Source organism: Rhea americana, unplaced genomic scaffold (assembly GCF_003343005.1).
Source record: "Rhea americana isolate MKP2758 unplaced genomic scaffold, rheAme1 scaffold_10, whole genome shotgun sequence".
NCBI lineage: Eukaryota > Metazoa > Chordata > Aves > Rheiformes > Rheidae > Rhea > Rhea americana.
The window spans coordinates 10,082,158-10,108,142 of NW_028185039.1; the positions used below are offsets into that span (position 1 = coordinate 10,082,158).

The 25,985-nt window shown below is 36.6% G+C and overlaps 1 protein-coding gene across 6 annotated transcripts in view; it reads right to left on the reverse strand.

Annotated features, from left to right (window-relative positions):
- The window catches only part of RBFOX1 (RNA binding fox-1 homolog 1), a 259,878-nt gene that overhangs the window by 43,202 nt on the left and 190,691 nt on the right, over positions 1–25,985 (reverse strand). For all 6 annotated transcript variants that reach the window (XM_085303559.1, XM_085303576.1, XM_085303568.1 and 3 more), the window contains 2 exons: positions 25,672–25,752; positions 6,108–6,240 (listed from right to left, as the gene is read on the reverse strand). In XM_085303559.1, the coding sequence (XP_085159685.1) occupies positions 6,108–6,240; positions 25,672–25,752 (214 nt within the window). The remainder of the gene's footprint in view (positions 1–6,107; positions 6,241–25,671; positions 25,753–25,985) is intronic.

Below are 25,985 nucleotides of genomic sequence, written 5' to 3' on the forward strand. Positions count from 1 at the left end.
TGAATATATTACACAGGGACCCATCTCACCACAACTTGTTTTGCACTTTATATTCAAAAAATTATCTTGATAGACAGATGAATCTTGAGTTCCTTATAAGTCAACATAGAGTTTGGAAGTAACCACATTATTGAAATTTGAATTGCTTCACCCAGAAATGGATGCTACCTTAATGCACTAGCTGGATGCATTAAAATAACAAATTTGGGGGATTTATGCAGATGTACTTCATGATTTTATAGTGCTCAGAAGAAATCAGAGAATACAGAAATCCTGATTTAATATGAAGATATGCCTCTAAATGATGTTATGAATATGCAGTAATTATTTCCTGAAATTATTTCTTGCTACATATGAAACACTGTTTTCTCATCAACTCATTACACATCTGTTTTGCTCTGTTGTAACTGCATTATTTCATTCTCTCTGTCTTCTAATAGATTTTTTTTTTTTTTTGTAAATACATTAAGACTAATTCTTTACTAGGTTATAATCCACCTTTGTAATATTCTGGGATTGCACCTTTCCTTCTTACCACTCTTGATCCTTATCTTGCAAAAGGACTAGGTTGAATGCCTAATCTACCAGTGGCATAAGAAGATAATTCTCGACTGCACAAATGTTAGTTCAAAAACTTCATACCAGCTGAATATATACGGCCGTCAGCCATACACACAATCTGCACAAGTTAACATAAATAACCTGAAGTAGATTAAGTGTATGGAGTGATTGATTCGGTGCAACAGACAGGCATCGCAATCCACTATGCAGCGGAGCCACTGCAATAGTAATCAGTTATAGTCAGGTAGTTCCTCTCCGTCACAAGTAAGAGAAAGCACCTAAGAAACAAAACTTCTCTATTTTCTGATTGCTAATAAGGTCACCTTCAGTGTCCTAAACATATCGCCCAGTTTTTGGTCTCTTTGCTGAAATCACAGTATACCATTTATATACTTCCTCAAACAATCAATAGAAGAGATGTAATTACGACTTCATTTAAGATAAGCCAAAGAAAAGACTAAATATTGAAGTAACACCTTTTGGACTTTTTAGTAACACAACTTTCACTGTTCTAGATATAGAACTGAAACTTTTCTATGAGAGTTGATAATCATAATGCTGCTCCAAACTTTTTAGAATTCCAGTTTCTTTCCCGTTCAACATTTTTTGCCGTGAACAAATTATGTTATTTGCTTTGGAAAGTTAATTGAGGGCATCATAACAGAGAACGAAGCTAGAAGACATCCATCACTATGAGCCGGCAAGACATGTTTGTGTGTTTGAACTATTGCAACTATATACAAAGCAGGAGGAAGCTTAMGAGAACTCCAAAAAACCTATTGGTAAAAAAATCCCACTATATAAAAGTAGCAAATGTAGTAGCTTATATTAACTATCCTTCCTTCCTAAATTTAGAATAAAGAATTAGAAAGTGAATATTTACTGGAAAAGGTAGTTTCTTTTCTATTTTGGATCAGATAGAAGGTAGCACTTGAAATTAGTTACTGTAACAAAAGGGAATAGCTCCTGAATAATATCTGTTTCTCCTCCTACTGCCATCCCCAACTTCACAAAATTATTTTATTTTGAGATTATTTGAATTCTTGTCATTCTTCCTACCTTCCTGTCCATGTTCTTCTATGACACCTAGTTATCCCAGGATATATTATTCTAGGAAGTTTTTAAAAYGTATAATACATGATATGGTATGCTCTGGCACAAGGAACAGTTGGATACCATAACTGGCTGAAAACTGTCTTCAAAATCAAGAGGTGGGTAGAACTTGTGATAGAAAGGATATATTTTGTATTTTAAAAATAGAAAAAAATAARTTTAATAATAAATATTACTTCCTATGCCATTTATTTCAATTTTCCCGTTGTTGCCATTCTATCCACCTTTTATCTTACACCTTTTCTCTCCTTACCATTCCTCACTATCCTTACTGCCTTGCATATAGTCCTATCTATGTTCTTTTATTCTCTTCCTTTCATACATGCAAATGCCTTTTAGATCTCCTTCCCCTATCTTTAAAACATTCCTTCCTTCCTACAGTCCACTAAAAGATTTTCTTCTGGGTTACACTTTCTTCTTTTTTCCTTTCTCAGCTACTCTGCACTCATTTTACCCATCAATCTGCAATCTACTCCCACACATAAGAATGCAATGGATCCCACAAACCTTCCATGTTCCTAGCCATTAAACGCAATTATATTCTCCACCTTGCTTCTGCTCCTTCTTGTAGTATGTTCTACCATTAAGCCACTGAAAATACTTTAGTATGAAAACTGTTTCTTGGTTCTAAGGCAGAAAAAAACATGAGAAATTGCTACTAAACTAATTCCAAAACAACATCCAAAGGGTCTTCCATTTATCTTATCAACAAATGATATTCAAGGTTGCTTGCTTCCTTCTGTCAGTTGATGTATGTGACCTCTTTATTTTCTCTGTAATTTTCCCTGCCTCCTATTTCCATTGTGACTGAAAACCTCACATTTGTAAATTATTTTGGTTGATTAATGGATTTTTCCTGATGAAAATCYCTTTGCTAGGTCAGAATAATGACGGGTTAGCATGGAACAAAGCATTTCAAAGAAATTCCAAGTGGTATTGCTGTAGAAATGATGTTACTAGTACAAAATCTAACACACTAGGCCAAAAAAATGATTTCAGAATAAAACTTAATTAATCCCACTGTAGACCAATGCAATAGAGGTATGCTAAGGTCTACACTCATGCAAGAATTACAGAAGTTGGAAACTGTTTTTGTGCAATCAGAAAGCTGTGCATTACTTTGAAGGATAGATGGTGCAAAAAATTAAACCTGACTAATGTTTGAACTAAAATTTACCTAAATTAAGACAAGGACTCTTACTTCAGTTAATCAATAGAAAACTTTTGCAGAGTCAGACTGTATTAGAAAACTGACTGGCAAATGCGAGCCCTGGATTATCAAAGGTTTATMTCAGACAGTGAAGACGTCATCAGACCAGTGGGAAAATGCAACTTCTTACTGCTCCAATGCAATATTGTATGGCTCCCTCCAAAGCCAGCTTTAAGAGAAGGTCGTGGAGGTAGGCGAGATCTATCCAACGTACCTGTGAAATCACCTCACAGGACAGTGTTCSTCTACTTAGCTGACGTCTTGGAGCTCAGTTCTGAATCATTTTGGAACCCGACGGCAGCRCCAAACTTTCGCATCAACTTACAACAGTGTTCACAGTGTCTATACCTTGCACCTAACTTAAGTTAGACTTGGAGGATCTGGTTAGAGGCCTAAAAATGCTGACAGTAAGCTATACAATTACATAAGAATATATAGGTATTAATTTTGGAAATGTAATTCTTGCTGCTGAGTAACTGAAGTAAACTATAAACATACATATAACACACATTCACATATAGCATCCATACGTGACTAGTTCTAGATGAAGATGAAAGTGAACATCAAATTTAAGTTGCTTACTAGATTCATAGTGTTCACTTACTTTACAATTACTAAGAAAAGGAAAAAAGAATTGTCCAATTCAAAGGTAAATAAAGGTGTATCCCATATAACTGGTACATATTTTCTTACATTGCTTTATGACTTTGATCAAGGTCATACAGGCTAAGATGATAAACTCAGGAAACCGGTAATAAATCCACAGCTGGTATATGATCACCCTACATATCGTGCACTGTGCTCAGATTTAAGAATTTCTCTTTAAAACAAATAGAGGGACAGAGTCCACTTTCTTTTCTAACCAGACAACTCCTAAAGCACATTAATTTATTGACAAATTGTTGTATTGCATGCACACACACACCTCCCCACACACATCACGAAGGCAAAATTCCTTGCTACCTTCACAGACTTTTAAGTCAGCTTACTGGCTGGAAATATAGGCCAAAAGGTAAAAGGAGAACTTGTATGTGGAACAGGAAATCACAATATTGTGACTTCATGTTCTTCTAGATAGTTTCAAATATTCTAAATTAAAGCCTAAATGAGACTCAGGAAAAAGCAGGGCTGTTTTCATCCTCAAACTCAGAACATGAATCAACTTTAGGTCTTAACCAAGTAAGGCTTGTAATCTGAAGCTAGTAAACAGCTAAAGACTCAAAAGCACAAAGGAAAATTTGAAAATATGTATTTGTGCTGTACTACGCAATATATTTGTTTATGTCATATAACCAGTACCCATCTCGCATTGGAGGTATTGAGAGATGAAATCTGCACCTGTAAGGCATTCTAAACTTGCTCCCTTCAGTGCCATGTACAAATACTCGGACTACCTCTAAATGAGACAGTCTGGGAACAGCAGGATGTCTTCRGTAGGATGTCATCCTCACCCAAAGTTAGCTCAGACAATCTGTTTTTACAAAAATCTTAGTATCTTCCTCTAGGAAGCCATGGCAGTATTATATTGCTTATTGAATTGCAGTTAAAAAAGCAACATAATACACTTTTGCAAAGATAACCTGCTTTTGTGGTACCATTAATTTTTAGAACATCCTATTTCTCTGAGGTGATACCTCTTAATGTAAAGGAACAGTCAAAGTGTCTGGCCCAAATATCCCCCCAAAAATCAGTTCAGCGGCTGACTGACTAGATGTATTTGCAAATCTGTCTAGAAAATGACATGCCTCTTGGCTTAAAACGATGAATGCTTCACGGAAAAGTGCTTCCTCCTAGGGACGGATACAGGCAGSTTAATTGTAAAAGGCTGGTAAGGGATCTAAACAAGCTAATGCAGCTGGACAACACACCAACACTCCCTTAGGATGACAATATCAAACATAMAATAGCATCACAATATCCACAAATAGATTTTGTGCCTCATCCTGCACCACCTTGTACTGCTTGGTGCATTTCTAGTCTGCAATTCCTGACCTTATCACATCTCAGCCTACATATTTCTGTCACCTCCCTAAACCTAGTATTGTGAGCCACAGAACTGCTGTGTTCCAACAGCGTGGAAAGGACCGAGCTAGCACCAGCCTTGATAACCTCCTCTAGCTCTTCTCAGCAGAGTGTCAGGGAAGTCCAGGGGGGAAAACTAGCGAAAGGCACCCATCTACCATTGCCATGGAGTAGAAGGACAGGGTCACAGCATGATCTCATGCTGCAAGCTCCCTTGCGGAGCAATATCCACAGCAAGAGCAGAGGAGCTGTGGAACAGGGAGGTAGCGAGGGCAGAGAGAGCAATCTCCTTCAAAGACTTTCCAAATCTTCCTGACCCTTTATCTAAAAAATCTGGTTGCTCTACAAAGAAGTAGAGGCACAGYTACTACAAGATGTTACCACAAAATACTATCCAGGCCTTGCGACCGCAGAGTTAACCGATGTCCTCAACTACTTGCTTTCTTAATAGCTGAAAATCTTGCTACAGTACGAGGGCTTAAAGATCACAAGCATCATTTAAAAGCCTTCTGCTTCAGCATTTACAGGGCTATGTCAAGAATTTGTTTCCTTCTCCTTTCTGTCAAAATACGCCATGCTTTTATGACATTTCTAAATTACGTGAACTTATTAAGTTTCTGAAAGTGACTACTATGAATGTCTCTCCTTCTTTAATTTATTACTTGGTTTTAGTAACTGCAGGTCACTGACAGGCAAATCTTAAGATATTATTTAAGCAGACATGTACTGAAAAGCACGTGGCCCTGAGAAAAACAGCCTTGATTTCTATCTTGGTAAAGATGTTAATTGAAAAACTAAACACACTGATGTAAAAAAAACCTCCTAAACCTTCAAGTCTAGAGAGAACTTTCAGTGGGTGATTTAAGAAGTTAACTTGATCCAACCTCCTTAATAACCACATGTTTGCGATCATTGAAAATACATCTTTAGCCGAAACAATTTCTCTGTTCCGTAGCACTCAGTTTCTAAGAGAATTTACATAACAATATGTGACATCTGAAATGCTTAAGGCTACCAACCATGGCAGTACAAATTACAGTCATTTTTCAACCCTCTGTGCAAGCTGCACCACTTTGGGCACTTGGATTGGCTGCACGCTGCACTGGTTTCCGCAGCGAGACACCATCAGCCTGCGCCACAGTTGCAAACACCGCGTAGCCTGAGATTTGTGGAAATCAGTAAAGGAGGCTGATCCGCTTACCCGCCGTAGGCTGGAATTGGAGGAGGGGGCGCTGCTGCACGAAACGTGTTGTACACCGTGCGACCTCGGCCTCTTAGATGCGCACCTCTGTAAGCAGCAGCTGCAGTTGCAGCAGGGTAAGGAAATCCTGGCACTGGGGAAAAGACAAGAGGAATACAAAGTTCTCAGATCAGTCCACCATTTCAAAATAAGGTAAAATACTGATAATGTAGCAGACAGTTTCCGCTTGTATTAAAGCATTAAAGCATGCTGGTAACTGGACGGGGGAGTTGCAAATTAAGCAAAATTATTAGTCTTTCAGTGAAAGACTTCGCTTTCTTACACAAAACCTCTGCWTACAAATAGAAAACAGAAAACTGGCAATTTAGATGGCAATATGGTGGGTGACCTTTTTCTAGAAGACACTCATTAAAAATAATATTGACTGCTGTAGCCAACGCTGCTAACAGGAGACTTCTGAGGCCAGAGCCACCCAGCTCAGGGTCAAATTTACAACGCCAGAGATATTTCTGTGCCACTGTGGGATTTATCTCCTGAATTGGCTCTGCATTGGGTGGGGATGAGATGTTGGACTAGGGGACCTCCAGCAGTGCCCTTAAATTATTCAATGATTCTACAATGGTAACAGACTTTTTATTAAGCAAGTTGATTATTAACTAAGACTGAACTGAGTAGCAGGGGAAAAAAAGATACAGCAAGAGCTTTCTCAGACACAGGGGCTGTATTTTGTTCAAAATGACACCTATGATTTCTTCAAAGGCAAGAGCTGTATAGTTTGGAACTATCTATAGGAATTCATACAACATTCAGACCACAGAGAAACAATTTAGGCACATGAAGAAGAAATTAAACTGTTTCATTTGGCAATATTTTATTTAATAATTTATTTTATAAACATATTGCCATGACAAGCGAATGTGAACATTAATTGCCATCAAGACAGAATATTTTCTTCAGAAATTGAACTGTGGTAATGCAGTAACATTTGGGGGTTTTGCTGTAATATGACTGTAAAACTTCTCTTCAGAAACTTTTTAGTTGAAAAAGAGAAACAAAACCTTCTGCTTTACTTTCTCTTTTAGTTTGTTAACCGATACTTTATTACTTCATTTTTCCTTTGGACACATATAGCTAGCAAACATTAGAATAGGATTTTTTGAAACACAATCACTAGCGAGAGAAGAAAAACAAATCCAGCTCTGTTGGCACTTAGGTTACTTCAGCTGTGCTGCATTGCGCTGAACTTTTTTTCAGTACGTAAAGGTATAAAATAAATAAACTTTACTTAGTAATATCCTAATAAAAGTGAGTGAGTAGAGGTAATGATGTATAAAACAGTAACTTTTTCAAGTCTGAAATATGAATTGATTACAATCCAGACATGTCTTTCATCTGTTTCAGCATTAAATTTAAAAGAAGCTTTGAATTTGAAATAAAATGAAAAATTCACCACTTTTAGAGGCAGCTGGTTGAACACAGGAGGGAAGATATTGTAATCATGGCGACCTATCCATCATCACCTTACTACCACGCCTTTTAGGCTTTGCTAGATACCTTTCAAACGTTATATGGTAATTTGACAAGGATTTACATGTCTGAGATACAACATGAAACAAAAACATAGCAATACATTTAAAGTAAAACATCCCTTTTAAGAGCGCAAATACATCTTCATTCATCTTTTTTTTTTGTAAAACAGAGTAAGTGTCAAAATCAGGAGGATGAACCTGCGGAATTTAACATATTGCTGGTAACTTTGCCATCAACTGTGTTGAAACCTTAGAGAACTAGACTCTTGGAAAGTGCAAAAAAGGTATTTCCACAGAGAAAAATGAAAATAAATGGTATCTCTTTGGAATTTGAGAAGCTCTAATAAGTAATTTTAAATATACAGTAGTACTGAATATTCAACAGTACATGCCTAGTAGTGCTAGAACCACAAGTTACTGCTTAAATCATGTAACTTTTCTCCTTTTCCTTCTCAGATAAACACTAACAGTTTGGCATGCAAATCAGTACAATATGCACATGAAAATCTACACATGCATCTGGAAAACACTTTTACAAGAGAAAAGCAAGCAATGGTAAAGAAAATCAGACCAATTCACAGAAGCCTAAGCTCAAGCCATCTTGTGCAAAGAACACTGGGGGCTTGCAAGCCATAGTCGGGGAATCCCTGCTCTTTTTCAGTAATTAATTCTTAGCAATTAACAAGTATGTTTTGGTAATATTTAGAGCAGTTAGACACTAAGATAGCTCTAACTCCTAGATAGCAGTTAGATCATCAGASCTTTCAGTGAAAGGCTCAGGGTCCTAGACAATCTTCCTTCTAYAAAATGCACTGTTTGACATTAATTCACCAAGTCCTCCCCACAGCCACTCATCTTACCTTCTGAGAATGGACCTATCTGTTGATTTTCAGAAGACACGAGTAACTATAGCTCTAATGAAGCCAACTGAGTAAAAAGGAATAGAAATTATTTTCTAAAATATTATTACATTTTTATGAGAAAGAAGGCTTTCTCTTGCAAAAGAGGAGAAAAGGCTAAAAGAGAGAGAATGCTGGAAAAGTTACTTGGCCCATAAATGCTTACCAAAATGAGAACCCTACCACAATGGGGGCCAAGTGCAGCATTCATAGGAACGGCTAAGATCACCCAGGAATTCTATCATTTTCCTAGGATCTGTAATATTCTAAGGATGTGTTAAACTGAAAAGCCTGAAGTAATGGCATCGTTTTGCTATGCTCACCTGGCACCTTCTCCTTAAGGAGATTAATCACAAAGCATAAAATGCCTAGAGTAAAGCAAAACTCTAAAAAAGCTTATAGAAGCAAGCAGGAGCCTGGAGAGCTCAGCGAACTAACTGGAATTCTGTGAGGAAGAGGATAAGTCGTGATGGGAAATAAGCCTGAGAAATATAGAATTGAGAATGGCATTCCAAAGTCTTACCAGCAAGTGAGGTCTAGCAGTTAAATTCATACAGAACAGAATTATGCCTATCCCCAAAAGGTGACTGGTTCAGTCTAAAAAACAGAGTATCTGAAAACAGAGCTTCTGTTTGCAGGTAGTAATATCAAAGATTAAGATTACTGCCAGGGGTAAAATAATCAGCACGATCATGTCACCTCGCTTTGAGCTCAGTAAAAAAATGTGAAATCTGAAATGGTAAGGAGTCTGTAATAATTAAGAGAATTTATTTTCCTACCAACTTTTTAATATCCTCACCTCAAAATAACCAACAGAAGTAGTATCATTAGAACACAACTGAAGAATGGACTTCATAAAAACAATTTTATGAGGGCTCTGCCATCAGGGAGCATTAAGTACTATCAACCAGCAATAGCCCCAAAAGCAATGAACATACTAGCCAGGAGGGGCAAAGATTTAATGACTTACAGTTTGTAGGTCAACCTTCCTTAGTGCCTTAGTGCCAAACTGCTGAAACTCAGTCAGTGAAAATGCTATTATAATAGGGTTGAAAATGTCTTTGAATCTCAGCAGGGAAGCATCTGAGTCCACTTCTAAGTAAAACTAGCTAAAATTGATCAGAGTAATTTGATGACTGGAATTCTTCTGATCTGTGATAGGAAAAAGGAAGATTTCTCCAACTACGCTTTATTGGTGATGATACAAGGTTAAAAAAAGAAAGAGGTTTCTAAGGACTGTATGTAATCAACTATCAAGCCAAACAATTCACTCTCTCATCTAATAGCTCCTATCTGTTCTGCAGTTTATGTTTCAGCTATTTTTACACAAACAGGACTGCAACAGCAACAACAAAAACTTAGTTCCTACATCTCCAGCTACGATGGAACTGCAGTTTGACATTTTCAAATAGCTTTAAAAAGAATCAAAAATATACTATGAAAGCAGCTGTTTTCCCCTACCATAAAAATGATCAAAAAGGATACAAATCATCTTGCGCCACAGCCTAAATGAAAAATGTTTAAGAATAATATGTTGGTAAGATTTGTTCTTTAAACTTACTTGTTCTACATGCATATTTATTTATTATGATAAGGCTGAATTCAGTTAACCATAATAAACCATGGCGTGTATCATGACCTTGTTGCATGGTCACACCACAAAGTTTTAAAATAAATCCTTAGAGTCATCTTGTTGGTAGGGTAAGACAAAACTCACCAAAGGGTGTCTTTTCTGAATACACTCTTAAAACATGAAAATACTGTCAAGATACATCCTTCATGCAACTTCACTTTAAATCTCCTACATGAAATTTTGTCAGCAAATTGCAATGATTAAGCAAATAAAAAGGCCTCTGGCATTAGCAAGATTCATGTTAGTATATGGGTAGAGTTTAGGTAACTAATGACTGTATACAGAAAACAAATATGGGCAGGAGGGAAAGGAAAAGAACTTACTCTTTATGCTCACAACTGAAATTTAATCAAACCTTAATTTTTCCCAGAAGACGTAATACATAGGCCTTGCTTTTATTCATTTGGTATTAAACATACATGACAGTTAAGTGCATTTTCTAGACACCATATCTTGACATATRTATTGGAAAACAAAGACTGTCTGAACATTGCGAAAGCTTGAGATCCCAAGAGGAGGAAAATGAACTGGTAAAAAATACTTAAGGGTTATACACTGTGTATTAAAGTTTTAAAGCTCTGGGATAGATGGAAGAGTAGCAGATGCAAAAAACAACAGGGGGCTGATTTTGTATCAAAGCCATAAAAATATACAGCCATTTTAATGGGCAATTATTCTTTGCATTTGTGCTCTGGTTTGAATTTGTATGAGAGCGCCATATGCCTCAAGAAAGGTGTGCCATCAAAATGGATGAGCGACTCTGCCTCTCATCACTCCTAATCTCCCTTCCTCTGCACAAACTATCAGGTCATCTCCCATCAAAAGTTTTCAAATATTTTATGGTGAACAATTTTAATGCTACCTCATGTTTGAATGAGCTTGTAGCTAATTTACTGCAAGGTGATTTAACTGTTAGAAAGGTAGGAAGACACATGTACACTATTCCCGCAGTTTAGGAGGATCTCTGCTGACGAAACGTTTTAGAAGTGCTGGACAATAATTTAAAAATTAAGAGATAAATTGGTAGCACACTGAGGAAGGCTGAAGAGATTTATATCATATTATCTGAGATTTCAGGAACAGATTCAGAAATTTATCCTGATGTACCCTGTGTAGTGAGTTTTCATTTGACCTTAACAGTAGTAGGTAGCATTATTTGGYATTCTTTAAAAGAATTATAAATATCATGTTGAGGAGGACGTCTCCACATCTTTGCTTTTAAAGACATAGTCCAAAGCTCACTGCAACTAAAATCTGAACTCCATTAATACAGTTTTTAATGTAAAAAGGCTTTTAAATCAACTTATGTATATTTACCTTTTTAAAATGTTAGAGTCAATCTTTAGTATGTTCATAATGTTTAAAACCAACAAGCTGAGAAGACATTTTTTCCTCTGTCGTATTTATTTTGTGAGAAGATTATCGCTAGGATTTAATTGTGAATCAACATAATTCAAAGGATTTTTGCCATGAACCTCAAATACAGGCAGGACTGGGCCCCTCTATTTCTTTCATTCACAATGTATTTATTTCTGAATCACTCTCTTGAAATCAGTGGAACAATGATTTCCCTACCGTTGTACCAAAATGCATGTCAATATTAGACTCTGTTGTTTAGGAATGAATAAATCTGCATTTTGGACAAACAGTTTCTTACAGGACATTCTCATTTGAAATGCATTGAAAAGAGAAACAAAAATCTCTAATTAATGTACAAGTCTAATCACCATTCTCCACATGGAAGAGTAATTTTTCACTGTTCATTTGCTCAGTTTAATCTCAAAACTGACATAACAGAAAAGCAATGGCCTATAAATCTGCTCTCATTTGTTTCTTTAATATTCATATTCCATTGAACTACATCTGCTTGTTGCTGCAGTCTATTACAACATGCAAAAATGTCGATAAAAATATTATGAAAGGCAAGATGTGTTTCTTCACGGTTCTGTGTGCCATTTATTTTGAAAAAAAAATAACAATAAATGGCTCATGGATTGTCCCTCAGTTTGCTGCATGCTGGGCGATTAGTGATTAATTACCTTGCTGCAAATTGACACGGCACAAGGAAATTGACACAGCCCTGATTAATTAACTTTTTATGTGAGACAGTTACTTACAAAACACTGCACACTGTAATTGAATCCCTTTTCTCAACACTACACATAAAGTTTCAAGTAAAATCCAAATTACCCCAAAATTTCACTTAAATTTTGTAACACTTTATTACAGAGTGAGCCCTGAAGGATACATAAATACTTCTAGAAAGAGCAGACAATGAGAGCTGCTTTAAGATATCATTTCCAACTATTTCGTCCTCACATATATGAAAAATAAAGATTACAAGATTTTCCACACCAAATCTCCAACATAACCAAATGCTCTCAAAAACAATATATAGTGAATTTCAGAAAAAAGCAACCTATTTAAAGTCCTTATTCTTATGTTAAATGGTAGGAGGACAATTAACCAGTGCAACAAAACTTGCTATTTGATTTCTTTTATCTTAAATTTGTCTCCAAATCCAGTCGATCTACTATTGCAACAATCACTCACATGTGCTAGATTCACACTGAAATTTCCTTTTAATTCTTTCAAGTGTGGCATTATCCTCTTTCTGTGCCATCCTTTGTTTCATCTCCTCAAATATGCAAACAAATAGACTACCGCTGGAGTCTATGTGCATTGACACCACTACATGCCAGGTATATTAACCTTCAGAGAAACATCATGATGCCAGAGCCTGGCAACTTGCTTTTTATTAGAAATACCAGTACTTCACATCCTTCATATATTGGACTGAACATGTGGTCTCCTGAATTCCACAAACATTAAGAGATTTTTCTTAACACAACAAACAAATGGAGGATGTGAAGCGATAAAAAAGACCAGATAAGATACCTGAAAATTGCAATTGATAAAAAAAAAAAAATGATGTCAAGCTACATAAGCACATAAAGACATAACCTGTAATTACATAAGACTGAATAACAAGCAAATACTGTAATTGTTGATCAAAATACTTTTGATGTAKTTAATAACCAGATAAGGTTGTGGCATACTTGATATCCCAATATCAACATTTCACAAAAGAAATTACTAAAAAACAAGAAAAGCTCTGTAAGTAAAAATAAACAACAAAACATCTAGATTGCAAAGAAAAAAGAAATACAAGAGAKCAGAGAAGCCCCATCTGATCTTAAAGGAACAAACAATCTTCAAATCTAGAGGCTCAAACTGATCAATAACTTGTCTTATGCCAGTTAGGTTCCTGGTTTTTGGACATCCAGAATTTCTAAGCAAACGGAAAAATTTCACTGTGTCTAGCTAAAACTGCCATTTTGGAGGCAAAATAAAAAGGATACACTCATGGAAAATTAGATGCATAGTAGCTGTATTGTAAAGAGATGCCAGAATTTAGTCATTTGGTTGTTTATGCCAGTCAATTATACAGTGACCAAGAAGTTCTGTCTGAAAGACACAACAATTCTTTAATAATGGAAAGATTTAAAATCTTACAAACGTCCACTAACATGTTAAAAAAAAGAGGGAAACTCTAATATAATCTGTGATATTTTCAGAATTAGGAGAAAGAAAATTTACAACATCATCCAGTATTACTGATATCTTTGATGCTCTGTATGTCTAAACTCATATGAGTTGTTGCCCATCCTATAAATGCATGACTGCTCAGTGGCTTATGTGCCCAAGGGAGTGAAACACAGCAGAACTACTAAGCTGTGAAAAAAGAACATTGTCAGGTCTTTTCTTAGGCTGGGAACAATTTGTGCAGAAAGTGAGTTAAACAAAACCAGCTGGTTAACCTAACGCAAGCCATAGGAGAGAAACTACCAGAGAGTCACAGATGCSATTAGTCATACAGACATTAAAAGTGTTAACACTACAAAAACACTGTATGTGAAATACAGGTTGAGGAAAGATTTTTCTGGATACAACATGGTTTGAAGAGCCACGTTCTAATAACAACTGTCAGGCAATGCAAGGAACTGAGTGACACTAGAATAAGTCTTTGTTGAAATCATACCCGACAGGCCAAGCTGCAAACCACTAAATTAACAACTTTCCAACTGTTTGACAGAAAAACTTGAGATGTATGGTCAACTGCAGCAGCTTGACTACTGAAAACGAGTAACACAGTATCTAGCAAGCAGAACTACAGTAACATCAGAAACCAGACAGTATAAGTCCAAAAAATKAAACTTCTGCATACAGGACTTTACAGAAAGGATATTCTGTACAATAACATCATATATCGTGATGCAAAAAAATGCTAAATTCAGGTCTTGCTATTCAGCTGCATACTGAGAGGAGTAAGGCTCAGTCCCAAGCATCCAATTGTCCTAACAGACTGGTGAGTCATGAGTACCGTCAAAAGCTGTYACAGGAGATTCGTAAATGTCCTTGATCAAACATGATCTTTATTATTTGAACTAAAGAACAGAGATATTTTCATGTGATTTAATTTTAAAAATGCAGTGCATTCCCTCCCAGTCACCTCTCACTACTCAAGTGTAGGATGGCAAACAGGTTAGCAAAAGTCAGTGGTCCACAGTTTAGGATGTGTCTGCCTTTACAATAGTCTTCATCGTTGCGATTCACTGCATCATCATTAAACAGATYGCACAAGAATGAGTACAAACAGCAAGGCACTTAAAAACAGATCTCAAGGAATGAAAGGACCCATATTTACAGATGCTGGACAACTACAGTACACTTACTGGTGTCTTACTGGTGATCAACTAGTCACTATTTAAGATACTGATGGACAGATGGTAAAAGGCCAGCAGTTCTGAAAACAGCTACAGAAGAATATGCCATGTTACAAAAACAAAAAGAAAATGYTATACGGAAAATTTCAGATATTGCTACCAAAAACCCAAAAGATGCTAGATTGCCAACAGAATAGAAAGTAAATCTGAAACATAGTTATCTAAAAAACACCTTGAATGCCAGCTGTTACTTTGCTGACTTGAACAAACATATACCCCTTAACACAACTAACTAAGAAAAATAGGCACAGGAAGGAAACTAGGTACTAATTTCTACATCACCAGCTAAGACCACCATTGTAAAGTAAGCTGTTTTCAGAAAAAGCAGCAGCCATGCAACAAGACAGACAAGGAAGCCACAGACAGGTAGATTTTTATTAAGAARCAGAAGGTTACTCATAACTTTCAAGAAGGCTCAGAGAATTTCTTTTTCATTCCATCCTAGACATCCACATAAATTTCATCTTAACTATCTGTGCTGGTTCATAGATGTTCTTTATCAAATATTATAGTACATCTACATTTCATCAGAGAGGAGAAGACAGCCAAAAGCAGTCACTGAAGAGCCAGCTCACTGGAAATTCTGAGAAGTCTCATTTCCCTTCATAACGTAACTCTGTATCTGAATAACTGATGATGAGATAGCTGATATTGCAATTAACAGCATTAAGCATAACCAGGATGCTCCTGTACTGAATCAACCTGCCAACATTTCTTTTAAAACTCTGAGAAAATGAGGAAACTCTTGCCACGTACATTTAAGTTTATATAACTAACTTTTTCCCTCCAACTGACAACTGGGTACTTGAACGTTTGTAACAGTATTTACAGCGCTTCAATTTCTTCTGGATAAAAGGGCCTAATATAATCTCTTCTGCACTACTGCACTGGTTTATCACCGGCTTTATAGTGCAAGAATTTCTTTATAATTACCTGCTTTTATATTAAAAATACATTTACCATGTGCAACTGTGCCTCCTGTAATGTCTCAGAGCAAAATCGGTATAATCCTTCTTCTGTTAAAGGTACGTACTGCACACAGTCAAGAAAGGGTATCCTCTTAGTATGACCTTTCTTGACTGTGTGCAGTACCTATCTGGCCTGTCTATAGTACACTTTGTTTAACGCATTCTTATTGAATTTGCTGAATAAATTCCACAGCTAAAGAAATATGAGTCAATAACACTTCTTGATTTCCTATTTTTATTGCCTTCTTGTATAGTTAGGGCATCTGTTTCCCAGACTACTTTCTGCGTGAATATTTTTGAGTAAACATTAATCCATTTTTCGACTGATGGCTTAGATTCAAATTAAATACATATTTTGGAACAGATTACATTCAAATAACCAGCAGCCTACACAAATGAAACCGCTTTCAGAAGGAAAGAATTGTTTTCCTATAGCAAAACTAAAAATGTCTGCACAAACAGCCTTAGAGCTACTAAAACATTTAAYTTTCAAACAGAAAAGGCTTTACAGAAGCAACCAAAACAGTGTAATCTTCACGGCGTCAGAAGTAAATAAAACCATTAGGACTTTACACTCTGGTTAGAAAACTCTACACACAGCACGAACAGAGGCACTGTAGCCTATCACCTCGCTCACAGCACACGGCACACAACAGGACTCCCCCGGCCGCCACCACTCTAACGAGGAGGCAGCTGGGACACCGACCAGCTTTTTGCACGTAATCTTAAATGTTTAAAAGGTACAGCACCAAATCTAGGCATTTCAGCGCACCACACTCCTCCGACACACATGTGCAGTCCTGCCCCTTCAGACCGCATTGCAGAAACGGTTTTCATCTTGTTATCAGACAGGACAGGACTGCTTCAGTTCGCTGTCTACAACTGAGTGGCACAATTACAAGGGAATCTGAGACCTTTGGCTAAACAGAAAAAGCTAGGGTTGTAAAAATCAAAGTGCCGTATAAAACTGTCTAATAATATGGCATAATTCACTTGATTTTTCAAGCCAAAGTATAAACCTGCAATTGTAGTTTTCAGGACTCCAGCACGCAGAGGCATAGCACGAGCTCCTTCCCCGCGATGAACCAGCGGACGATACAAAGCGACAGATTTTATCGCAGGCGTGCAGCCAACTCTATGTAGTAATGCTTAACAGCACTCCGCAGTATTTCCATTCAGAATCAGTATTGTATCACCGTAAAGCTATTTTGAAAAACGAAATATGACCTTCAAAGAAAAAATGTGCTTATTACAGGGAATGAACAACATGCACGAGAGCTAAGGTCAATTAAACCTCCATAAAATCTGATTGTCTTACTTGGTAATATACGGAAGGAAATCCAAGTGCATTTAATATTTCAGTAAYGGCTTTYGACAAATTTATTTATATCTRCCTCTTGTTGATTTCTAATAAAAATCTGTAACATTTGTAGTCAATAAAATTCAGTACCATGAAAAATACTGCTCTCCCASGCTGCCCATGTGTCATTCCTTCATATCTCTTTTTCTCTAAGTCTCTCCACAAAACTCACTTCAAAAATACCTGTCCACGTTAGCGCTCTCCTTGKGTGAGTGCTTCCACTCGATGACTGAAAATCCTTAGTCCTTAAAAATAATAAATAACAATAACAAAAAAATCCAAACAAAAAATGTGCAGCCAGTAAGAACTATGCTAAGCTTCTTTGCTCAAACTATCTGAAATTAGAGCAATTTATGCCATCTCTAGCCCCTCTGTTCATGCCGCATATCCAGACCGTAAGATTTTGAGAGCAGAGACCTTTGTTTTCATGCTCATCTATAAAGAAAATTGTTGGCACAAAACAAACTAGCAGGAACTTAAAGATCATTTGTTTTCTTCAAGTGCTGCAACTGTGGGCTATTACTGACAGCGCAGCTGCATACACGTAGGCATGCTTTGCAATCTGTGCTCTATCGTGTAAGTCCACACGTATTCTTATTTTCAACAGTTAAAAAAAGACTGATGCTTAAATGAAGAATGCAATAACAAGTATGAATTGAATTTAACTSAATTTCATAAATTTGATGTTATCTTTATAGCTATCTTTCTTAGAAGTCAATAGAGGTACTCTGCATTCAGATTGGCATAGCTTTGTTCACAACCAGACCTCTGGTCCAATATAATGATAAGATCAGTATTTTTCTCGGGAAGTAACACATGATTTTTCATCTTTTTACATTTCAATATATGGAAAAAAAAATATAGAAAGCAATCAGCATATTTCCCTTTCTACTTCTTATCTCTGCCTTCTTTTTTAAACTTTTCTATAAACTTAATAAACAGCATTTTCACATATAGATCAGGCAGGACACTTTTCACACTATTCCTAGGTTACCATCAGGTGATCCTCTTCAATTTGTAAATAACGGCAATGAATTAATTCAGGAAGCATGTTAAAAGATGGTTTGGCTCCTAAACGATCAGTAACGACACTTTTGCAGCTTGGAAGTGACAGGTACAACTGGTCTACTCAAATGTATTCACATTTCCCTTTGGGTAGGTTTTCTGCACTGCTTCATTCAGCACGGGAGAATGAACCTCAGTCCTACGGTGGTTAAGCTGGCGTATTCACAGAATTCATTTGCAAAGGTACTCGTAGCTTTTTTTGCTGAAGAAGCATTAAAGAGCAGACAAAACACAAACATGTAAATACAATCTACTAAAACATATTTTAATTCTGATGAAGTGACCTGCCATTCCACTTTATTTATAAGAAAGCAGACCMATTTAACATCTTTTCCCAAAATACCTTCCTCCTATGCCCTCTCCCCAGGTGAGTACTACCATTTGATGACTGAAAATCCTTATTCCTTAAAAATAATAATAAATAAATAATTATAATAATAACTCAAATAGAAATCATGGAACCAGTAAGAACTATGCTAAGTCTGTCAGCTCAAACCCTCTGAATTTAGAGCAGTCTATCCCACCTCCAGTTTATGCTGCATAATCAGATGAGAAGATTTTGGGAGCAGAGCCCTTGGCTTTCATGCTTGTCTGCAGAGGAAATTGTTAGCACTAGACMAACTAGTAGGAATTTTGCTCATCTACAGTTCATAGAAACCTGTTTACATTTGGAATTACTGTAACACAGGCAAATTACTGACACTAAATGAATGCTTATTCTTTGAACTATTTCTGAACCATATACCAGTTCAAAATAGCAAGCTTATTAACCAGTCTCTTGCCTACCAATAACAATAAATAAATAAATAAATAAATAAATAAATAAATAACAAATCAGAACAAATTTATCATTGTTGTCATTACAGTAAAGTCTGCGCAGGTCAATTTGGACTGAACATTGTCAAATATATCTGAAATGCAAAAAAACACAAATGCATGCATCAACTGCCAGGAGCACCTAAACTGAAGCTGCATGGAGTCCCAAGGTAATACCATCCTAGTATTTTCATCATGAYGATAAAACTTTCAGGTAAGCACATGTAAATTACAAGGTAAACCTGAAAAATGAAGTAAATCAAGATTTATTAACTAAATATTTTTCACTAACGATTCTGCTCAGAAGTGCACCTCACATTGCCTTTTTAAAATTTGTGTTTTCCCTATGTAATCTTTTTGGCACTGAAAATACCTGATAATATACCATGAATGTCAAAGATCTTACTTCATTCCATTAGTAGTGCCACAGAAAAACACAACCTGGAATGTCTTCTCTGAAACAGGAACCATGAAAATAGTTTCAAACAATATTTTTAGATAGTTGACTACAACATTTAATCTATTTCTAAGTCAGAAAATTCTATAAATATACGCAGGCTTTACTTAATTTTAATTTCTGTAGCACAAGTCCTCATAGAAACTATCTAATATCCTACTGTTGGATGTTGAGTTTATACTTAGTATTTATGATTTTCCTCATTTATTCCATGCACATCAACAAAGTCCTGCACTATCCACAGGAACAGCTCTTCACCTATAAGCCAAAATAAAATATTGATAGAAAAAAAATCTTTTCAAAAGAAGTAAATACGTCTATCTTACAAAAAAGTCTTGATAAGTCATTTTAATAGACTATACATAAAAAGCAAAATTCCCTTATAACATAATTTATCCTTTAAGCTTCTGCTTTAGATTTACTTCTCCACTGGCATGAATTGGATAACTCAGACTCATTAGCACACTTCAGGAAAATTTTTAATGTGGGCTCTAAAGTAATAGAAYGAATTGTCATGATTTGCTTTAAAAGAACTTAAGCATTAAAAATAATTCCTGTCAAAAATGTTACAAGACCAAGGGTTTCCAGGGAATTTTCTGAAACAACTGCCTTCCCACCTTTCAAAAACATCTTATCTTTGCCTTGTTGTTTTCTGGTTGCTCATAAGCTAAAATCCCAGGGCAACATAGTTTATTGTTTTAATATCTGTCTGACGCAAAGCAGAAGTATTCTCTGGTGAGTGCTTATCTGTCATATGCATTTCTGTGAAAGGAATATCAAGACAAATAAGATGTTCTGGGGCATATCATGGGATTATGGACTTGGCACTGACTGAATCCTGTTTAAAAATAGTCAAAAAGGTAAATACAAAAAGTATTATCTACATGATATTTTGAGGATGGGAACTTGAAGAGCACTGAGTTTTAAATATTTCAATTAAAGATAATTTACATTGTTTATTTTAGTATAAAGAGTCCACAAATGGCAGAAACAAAATGAGAAGAAAAGAATATCCAAAATTGAAACAGTTAAAACAGTTGAATTCTATTCTAATGATACAACAGGCTGTGAACTTACTTTGTATTAATTAAACTCAATGTAATGGCATTTTCCATACTGAAATGAATAACCAGTGATCTGGAAATTCATTTAGACCATTAGGTTAATTACAGAAATTGATGGAAGTTTTATCAGACAATTACATAAAGAACAGGAACAATGTGGGACTGATTTATAAGCATCTGTACCACCTAAATCATTTTTGCCAAATTCCACTACTACTACTTACAAAATTGCTATCAATATATCAATTAAAAAATAGGCTGTCAACTTCATTTGCCCTTGCGTATGACAAAATAGAATAAATTAATATCTGACTTTCGCATTTCATATTTTTCTTCTTTAAATTCTATCATTTTATTGCAATATTAAAGACGTATCTAGTTTTAATCAACAATGAAAATTAATGGAAAAAGACCATGTGTATTTTGGAGCCCATGTTTGCTGAAGATGAAATAACTCTAACATTTAGAGTATGGGGCACAAAACTGACATCATTTTCAATGATTAGGGCAAAATTTGCATTTATGGGGCATGCAAAACATTCAGGAAATACTGGCACTCATCTGTGCAATATTCTGAATAATGGCATGTAGCAATTTAATATTTTACCTTACATTAACTATTCAGAGCAGTGAGGTGTCCTCTAATACATGCCCAGAACATCTACTTGTAGTACACRAATAGGTAACACACCTGCTAACTCAAATATCTTCATTTCTTACTTGGAGATAAAAAAACAAAGCCTGAAAGTAGCTAGCTACACTCACAGCTCACTAAAATCAGCACAATTTCTCCAACTGCATTCTGTGGGATCCAGGTACGCATGACGGTACTGCACTGCTGGTGGCTGCCTTCCTTGCTACACCGGGCACTGCTCAGCAAGCCCGCGTAGGCTGAGCAGCTCAGCCAGGTTTCTAGCGGTAGATGCGTCTCCCCTTCATGAAAGGGCTGGGGAGATTTTCAGGAGAACAGACCAAGGCTCTTCAGAGGCACGTGGCAGGAGGACGTGACAACARACAGACTGAAACAAGCGGTTTCCACTGGATACAAAGGAAAAGCTGTTCACTCCCAGGACATTCAAGTATTGGAACAGATTACCCCAGAGAGTCATGCAGTCTCCGTCCTCAAAGGTACCCCCAAAAACTTCATTCTTCCAGCCTGAATTATTCTGTGAGTCTGACTTCTCATCTTCCTTAYCCATGCTTTGGTGCTTCTGACCTGGCTTCAATTAACTTCTATTTCATTCACATTATCAAGCACCTCTACATTATAGACAAATGGGGAAAAAAGACACTTAATAGTTTTTAAAAGTCCTTGTATAAATTCAGATTAATATTTTTRCTTTTTTCATCTTACATACCCTGCTTTATTACTATCCTTTGAAGGACAGTGATACAGCTATTCAGTAAGAGAACTTTTTCTTCTTTTAAATTTTCCTTTGGTCCAGTAGCCATGCTTTCACAGGTCTTTTTCTTCAAATGGCTTCTCTTTGGAAAAGTCCCAACATTTTTCTGGTTGCATTTCTTATTAGCCGTTACACAGCTAATGGCTGAGGAGTCCATTCAGGATTTTAAAATTTCCTGTAGAAGCCACTAGTCCAAAGTAGGTGGGGGGCAAAAAGGGCCTATTAGTTACATGTGGCCAAATTCTTTGATCCATTACGTTTCAGTGWAGCAAAGCTGAAGTATCATGGGCCTCCAGAAAGCTTCCAGTGAATCCTTACTTCCCCGCTGGGCCTCGGTACCCTATAATCTCTATTTTCTGGATATATCTCTTTCCGGTCCATGCCTATTTTCTGCATTAGGGTGATGGTGATGACGACGATGAAAGACTTTACTGAAACCAATCTATTCCTGGGATGCCAATGCTATGGGAAACTGCAGTAGCTGAGAAGAGACCAAGGGCTTCCTTACTGTGATTACCAGAGTAAGGCAAAAAATCTGCCCCACCAAGGGGCACATTTGCATGCTTTCTACATAACAAATTATCCACTCCCAGAATATATGTGCAAATGAAAACTGATCCAGGTCCCATCTTCTGCTTCAGCACAAGGGAACAGATGAGGCATGAGAGACTATTGCTACTGATTTGTTCCACTGCTTGCAGAAGCAACAGCTCATTTCTTTCTGTATTATGCAAAGGGGCAGAAGTGATAGAAGCAAGCAGAGCCATCTTTCCATCTCCTGACATATTCAGAGGTGTAACTAATCACTGTACTGGGAAACATGATATATAAAATATTTCCTGGGGAAATGAAACAAACCAGGAGGGAAAGGGCAGCTCCAAGAGATATACTCTTCTTTCTGCCTAGCTCAAGAAATGGGGAGGAAGTGTTAAGAGCCAACTCAAAAGCTGCTGAGTGGCCAATAAAATTAGAAGTCCAGAAGCTAAGTGAGAAATAAAGCCAGACAAATTAAGCAAAAGACATTTTACAACCATGATTTCTTCCTTCCTTTCTTCCTCACAGAATGCAATTTAAAAAGAAAACATCAACAGTCAAGAAAACATGTCTCAAAATGCAGATTAACCTTTTCCAAATACCTGAAGATACTTAAGTGTCATTTGCATATAATAAAATCCAAATCTCTCAGACAGCTTAGAAAATCTCAGCTGGCCCTTCCATTTACTTCAAATGACACAAATTTGAAACTTCTTAATTTTTCCATTGTAAATTCTTCTAAAATATTACATAGTTACAATAACAACAACAACAGGACACATGATTAACAAATTACTGAAATATGAAGGTTGCAATACTGTTGTCTATGTGGGATAACAAAAGTATAAATATTAGTCTCCTAAAGATTAACGTTGATTTATCAGTTTTCTTTCAGTACTTCAAACACAGAAGGTAGAAGATCTCTAAAATAATAATAGGAAGAAAATGAATTGAGACAAAACTCAAGCTCTATTCCTGTTCAGTTCTGAGCAGAATTTCTTACAGAAATGGAGCAATTTTATGTCTTTATTGAAAATTTTTAATAAGGAGGAAAAAAAACTAAATTAGTGAACTACAATCATTAGTAATTGTAATAATTTCAAATTAGGAGGCGTTGTGACCCTGTARCGGAAACTGCATTTTGACAATATGAAATACTATTCATAGTTAAAAAAAAATCATGACTTGCAGACATGCAGATTCAACAGAAGTGCAGTAATTTCTACCGCAATGACCGCTGGCACTCTCTGTTATGAAACTGCGTATTACACGGTTGCCCAGTGGGAGGCAGAAAGGCAAGTCTGTTTTCTTATGTATTTGACATTATTAAAAACAAACAGGTGTTTGTTAGGATATTGTTATTCAAGATGTAGCCCTGCAAAATAAGATTCTTCAAAGAGATTGACTCCTGAGAAATGATAGAAACAGGCAAGTAAAGAGCTTAGTTTAGCATTATACAATGACTATCTAGGAATTTAGTAACAGTGGAAATTCAGTAAGACGTAAACAGCAACCGCAGAAATATTTTTTTAGGGTGGAACACAGTGATATAATTGGAGCAACAGGGTACACTTAAGAAAGGTTTTATTTAGAGTAAATTACAGAACCCCCTGCCCACTCCCTGCCCCCACAAAAGCTCCCTAACAGTGAGATGAATCAGATATTTGGATAATTTTCTAAGGAGAGATGTGACTGTTTGGTGTATGAAAGATAAAATGGAATAACAAACTAAAAATCTACTGTAGGGAACAGTCCCCTTTGGAGTTATACAATAATTATTTCCTCCCTATCTTCCTACAAGGATAAAAAGCAAATCTTGCCTGGGAAAAGTGGCCTAACACAAAATATTCTTGGAAGCAAATTCAAATTTCATTAATAATTTCAGTTCCAATTTAAAACACTTCATATACTGAGTTACTTTACTATGCAATTCTGATTTGGAAGTATCTCACATATTTATATTGCAAAAGTGGCAGCTGCAGGGATAACACTGTTCATAGACTTAAAAGAGTGGCATGACTGTAGACTGATCACTTTGGAACTCCTTGGTCCTCGCTYCTGGTTTTAATTAGTAAGAGCGATTAATTAATTCAACAGTCTAAAGGTGTCTTAAGAGAGCAGAATTGCATTCTATAGTGAATATAATCTTCAAAAAGAGCATATCAAATAATGTTGCTAAATGAGATGATGTAAAAATAACTTCTTTATAGAGAAGTGCTAAGAACTCACAGAAAGCGCTGCTGTTCACCCTAATGTATTAAGCAGCAGCGAAAAGGATTTTCTATGCCACAACAAGGAGGAGATGCTCTTTTTGATTGGTTTTCAGACATTTTTGTTTCCAAGGATCRTTTCAACAGATACTACGTGGAACATGGTGATTTTATCATCTTTGGACACATCAGCCATGTAATAATCACAATTACTACTTTTCATTCAGAYGCTTCTTCATCAGTTCAGATTTCCGAACTGGTATCGGCGTTACCATCAATATGATYAGTATCGCCAGTTTTGTACAGAAAAACGGCAGCATGCACGGTTTCAGCTCGTCTTTGCTATTTTCAGTAAGCCAGCTTCTTATAACACAAAATACCCCCATTCGCACACAGTCTCTTTTCTTCTGTGAAAGAGTTCACATCCATTTTCTTCCTGCTACAATCGAACGCCTGGCAAGGCATAACACTTTTTGGTTATTAATGCCAAGTTATGACCAGAAAGGAATACTTACTTCGAATTAATCTTCTACACAAAATACAGAGTGCACAACAGTGCTGGATTGCAGAAAACTCACTGTTACTGTAGAGCTTTTGACCATTACTGTAAAACAGTGCAATAGTACGTTTTCTGTCCCTTTTTTTTTGTAAAGAAAAACAACACTTCGAGATGCAAATAAAGATACTGAATTACCTGTTAGCATTACTTACACATGCTTATAAATTTCATATTTACCTTAACAAGAGCTATTGGAAAAATTTACAGTTTTAGGGGGCTTCATTCACATTAAGGTGCTTTTGTCACAAAACAAAAAAATAGAGCCGTAACACTAGCTTACTTGTGGATGTGTATACTAGTGAACTGGGGGCACTGTACACGGGAGATCCCTCCTGGTTTGCCTGGCACAGCAGCACCCTGCCTACAAGAAAGAGAGAGAGAGTGGTATCTGGTTTTGGAACCGCACCTGGATTTTCAGCTCAAACAGAAACAAAGCCGTAACGGAGCGGCGCGGCGCGGCGCAGGCGCCTCGTGCCCTCCGACTTCCAAACCGCGGGAGAGCCCCCACAAACACGGGAAGTTTGGCAATTCGAACAGCGAGGCAGCGCCGTCCCCCCGGCACGAGCACCGGGGCCCGCGCGGGGTGCCCGCGGC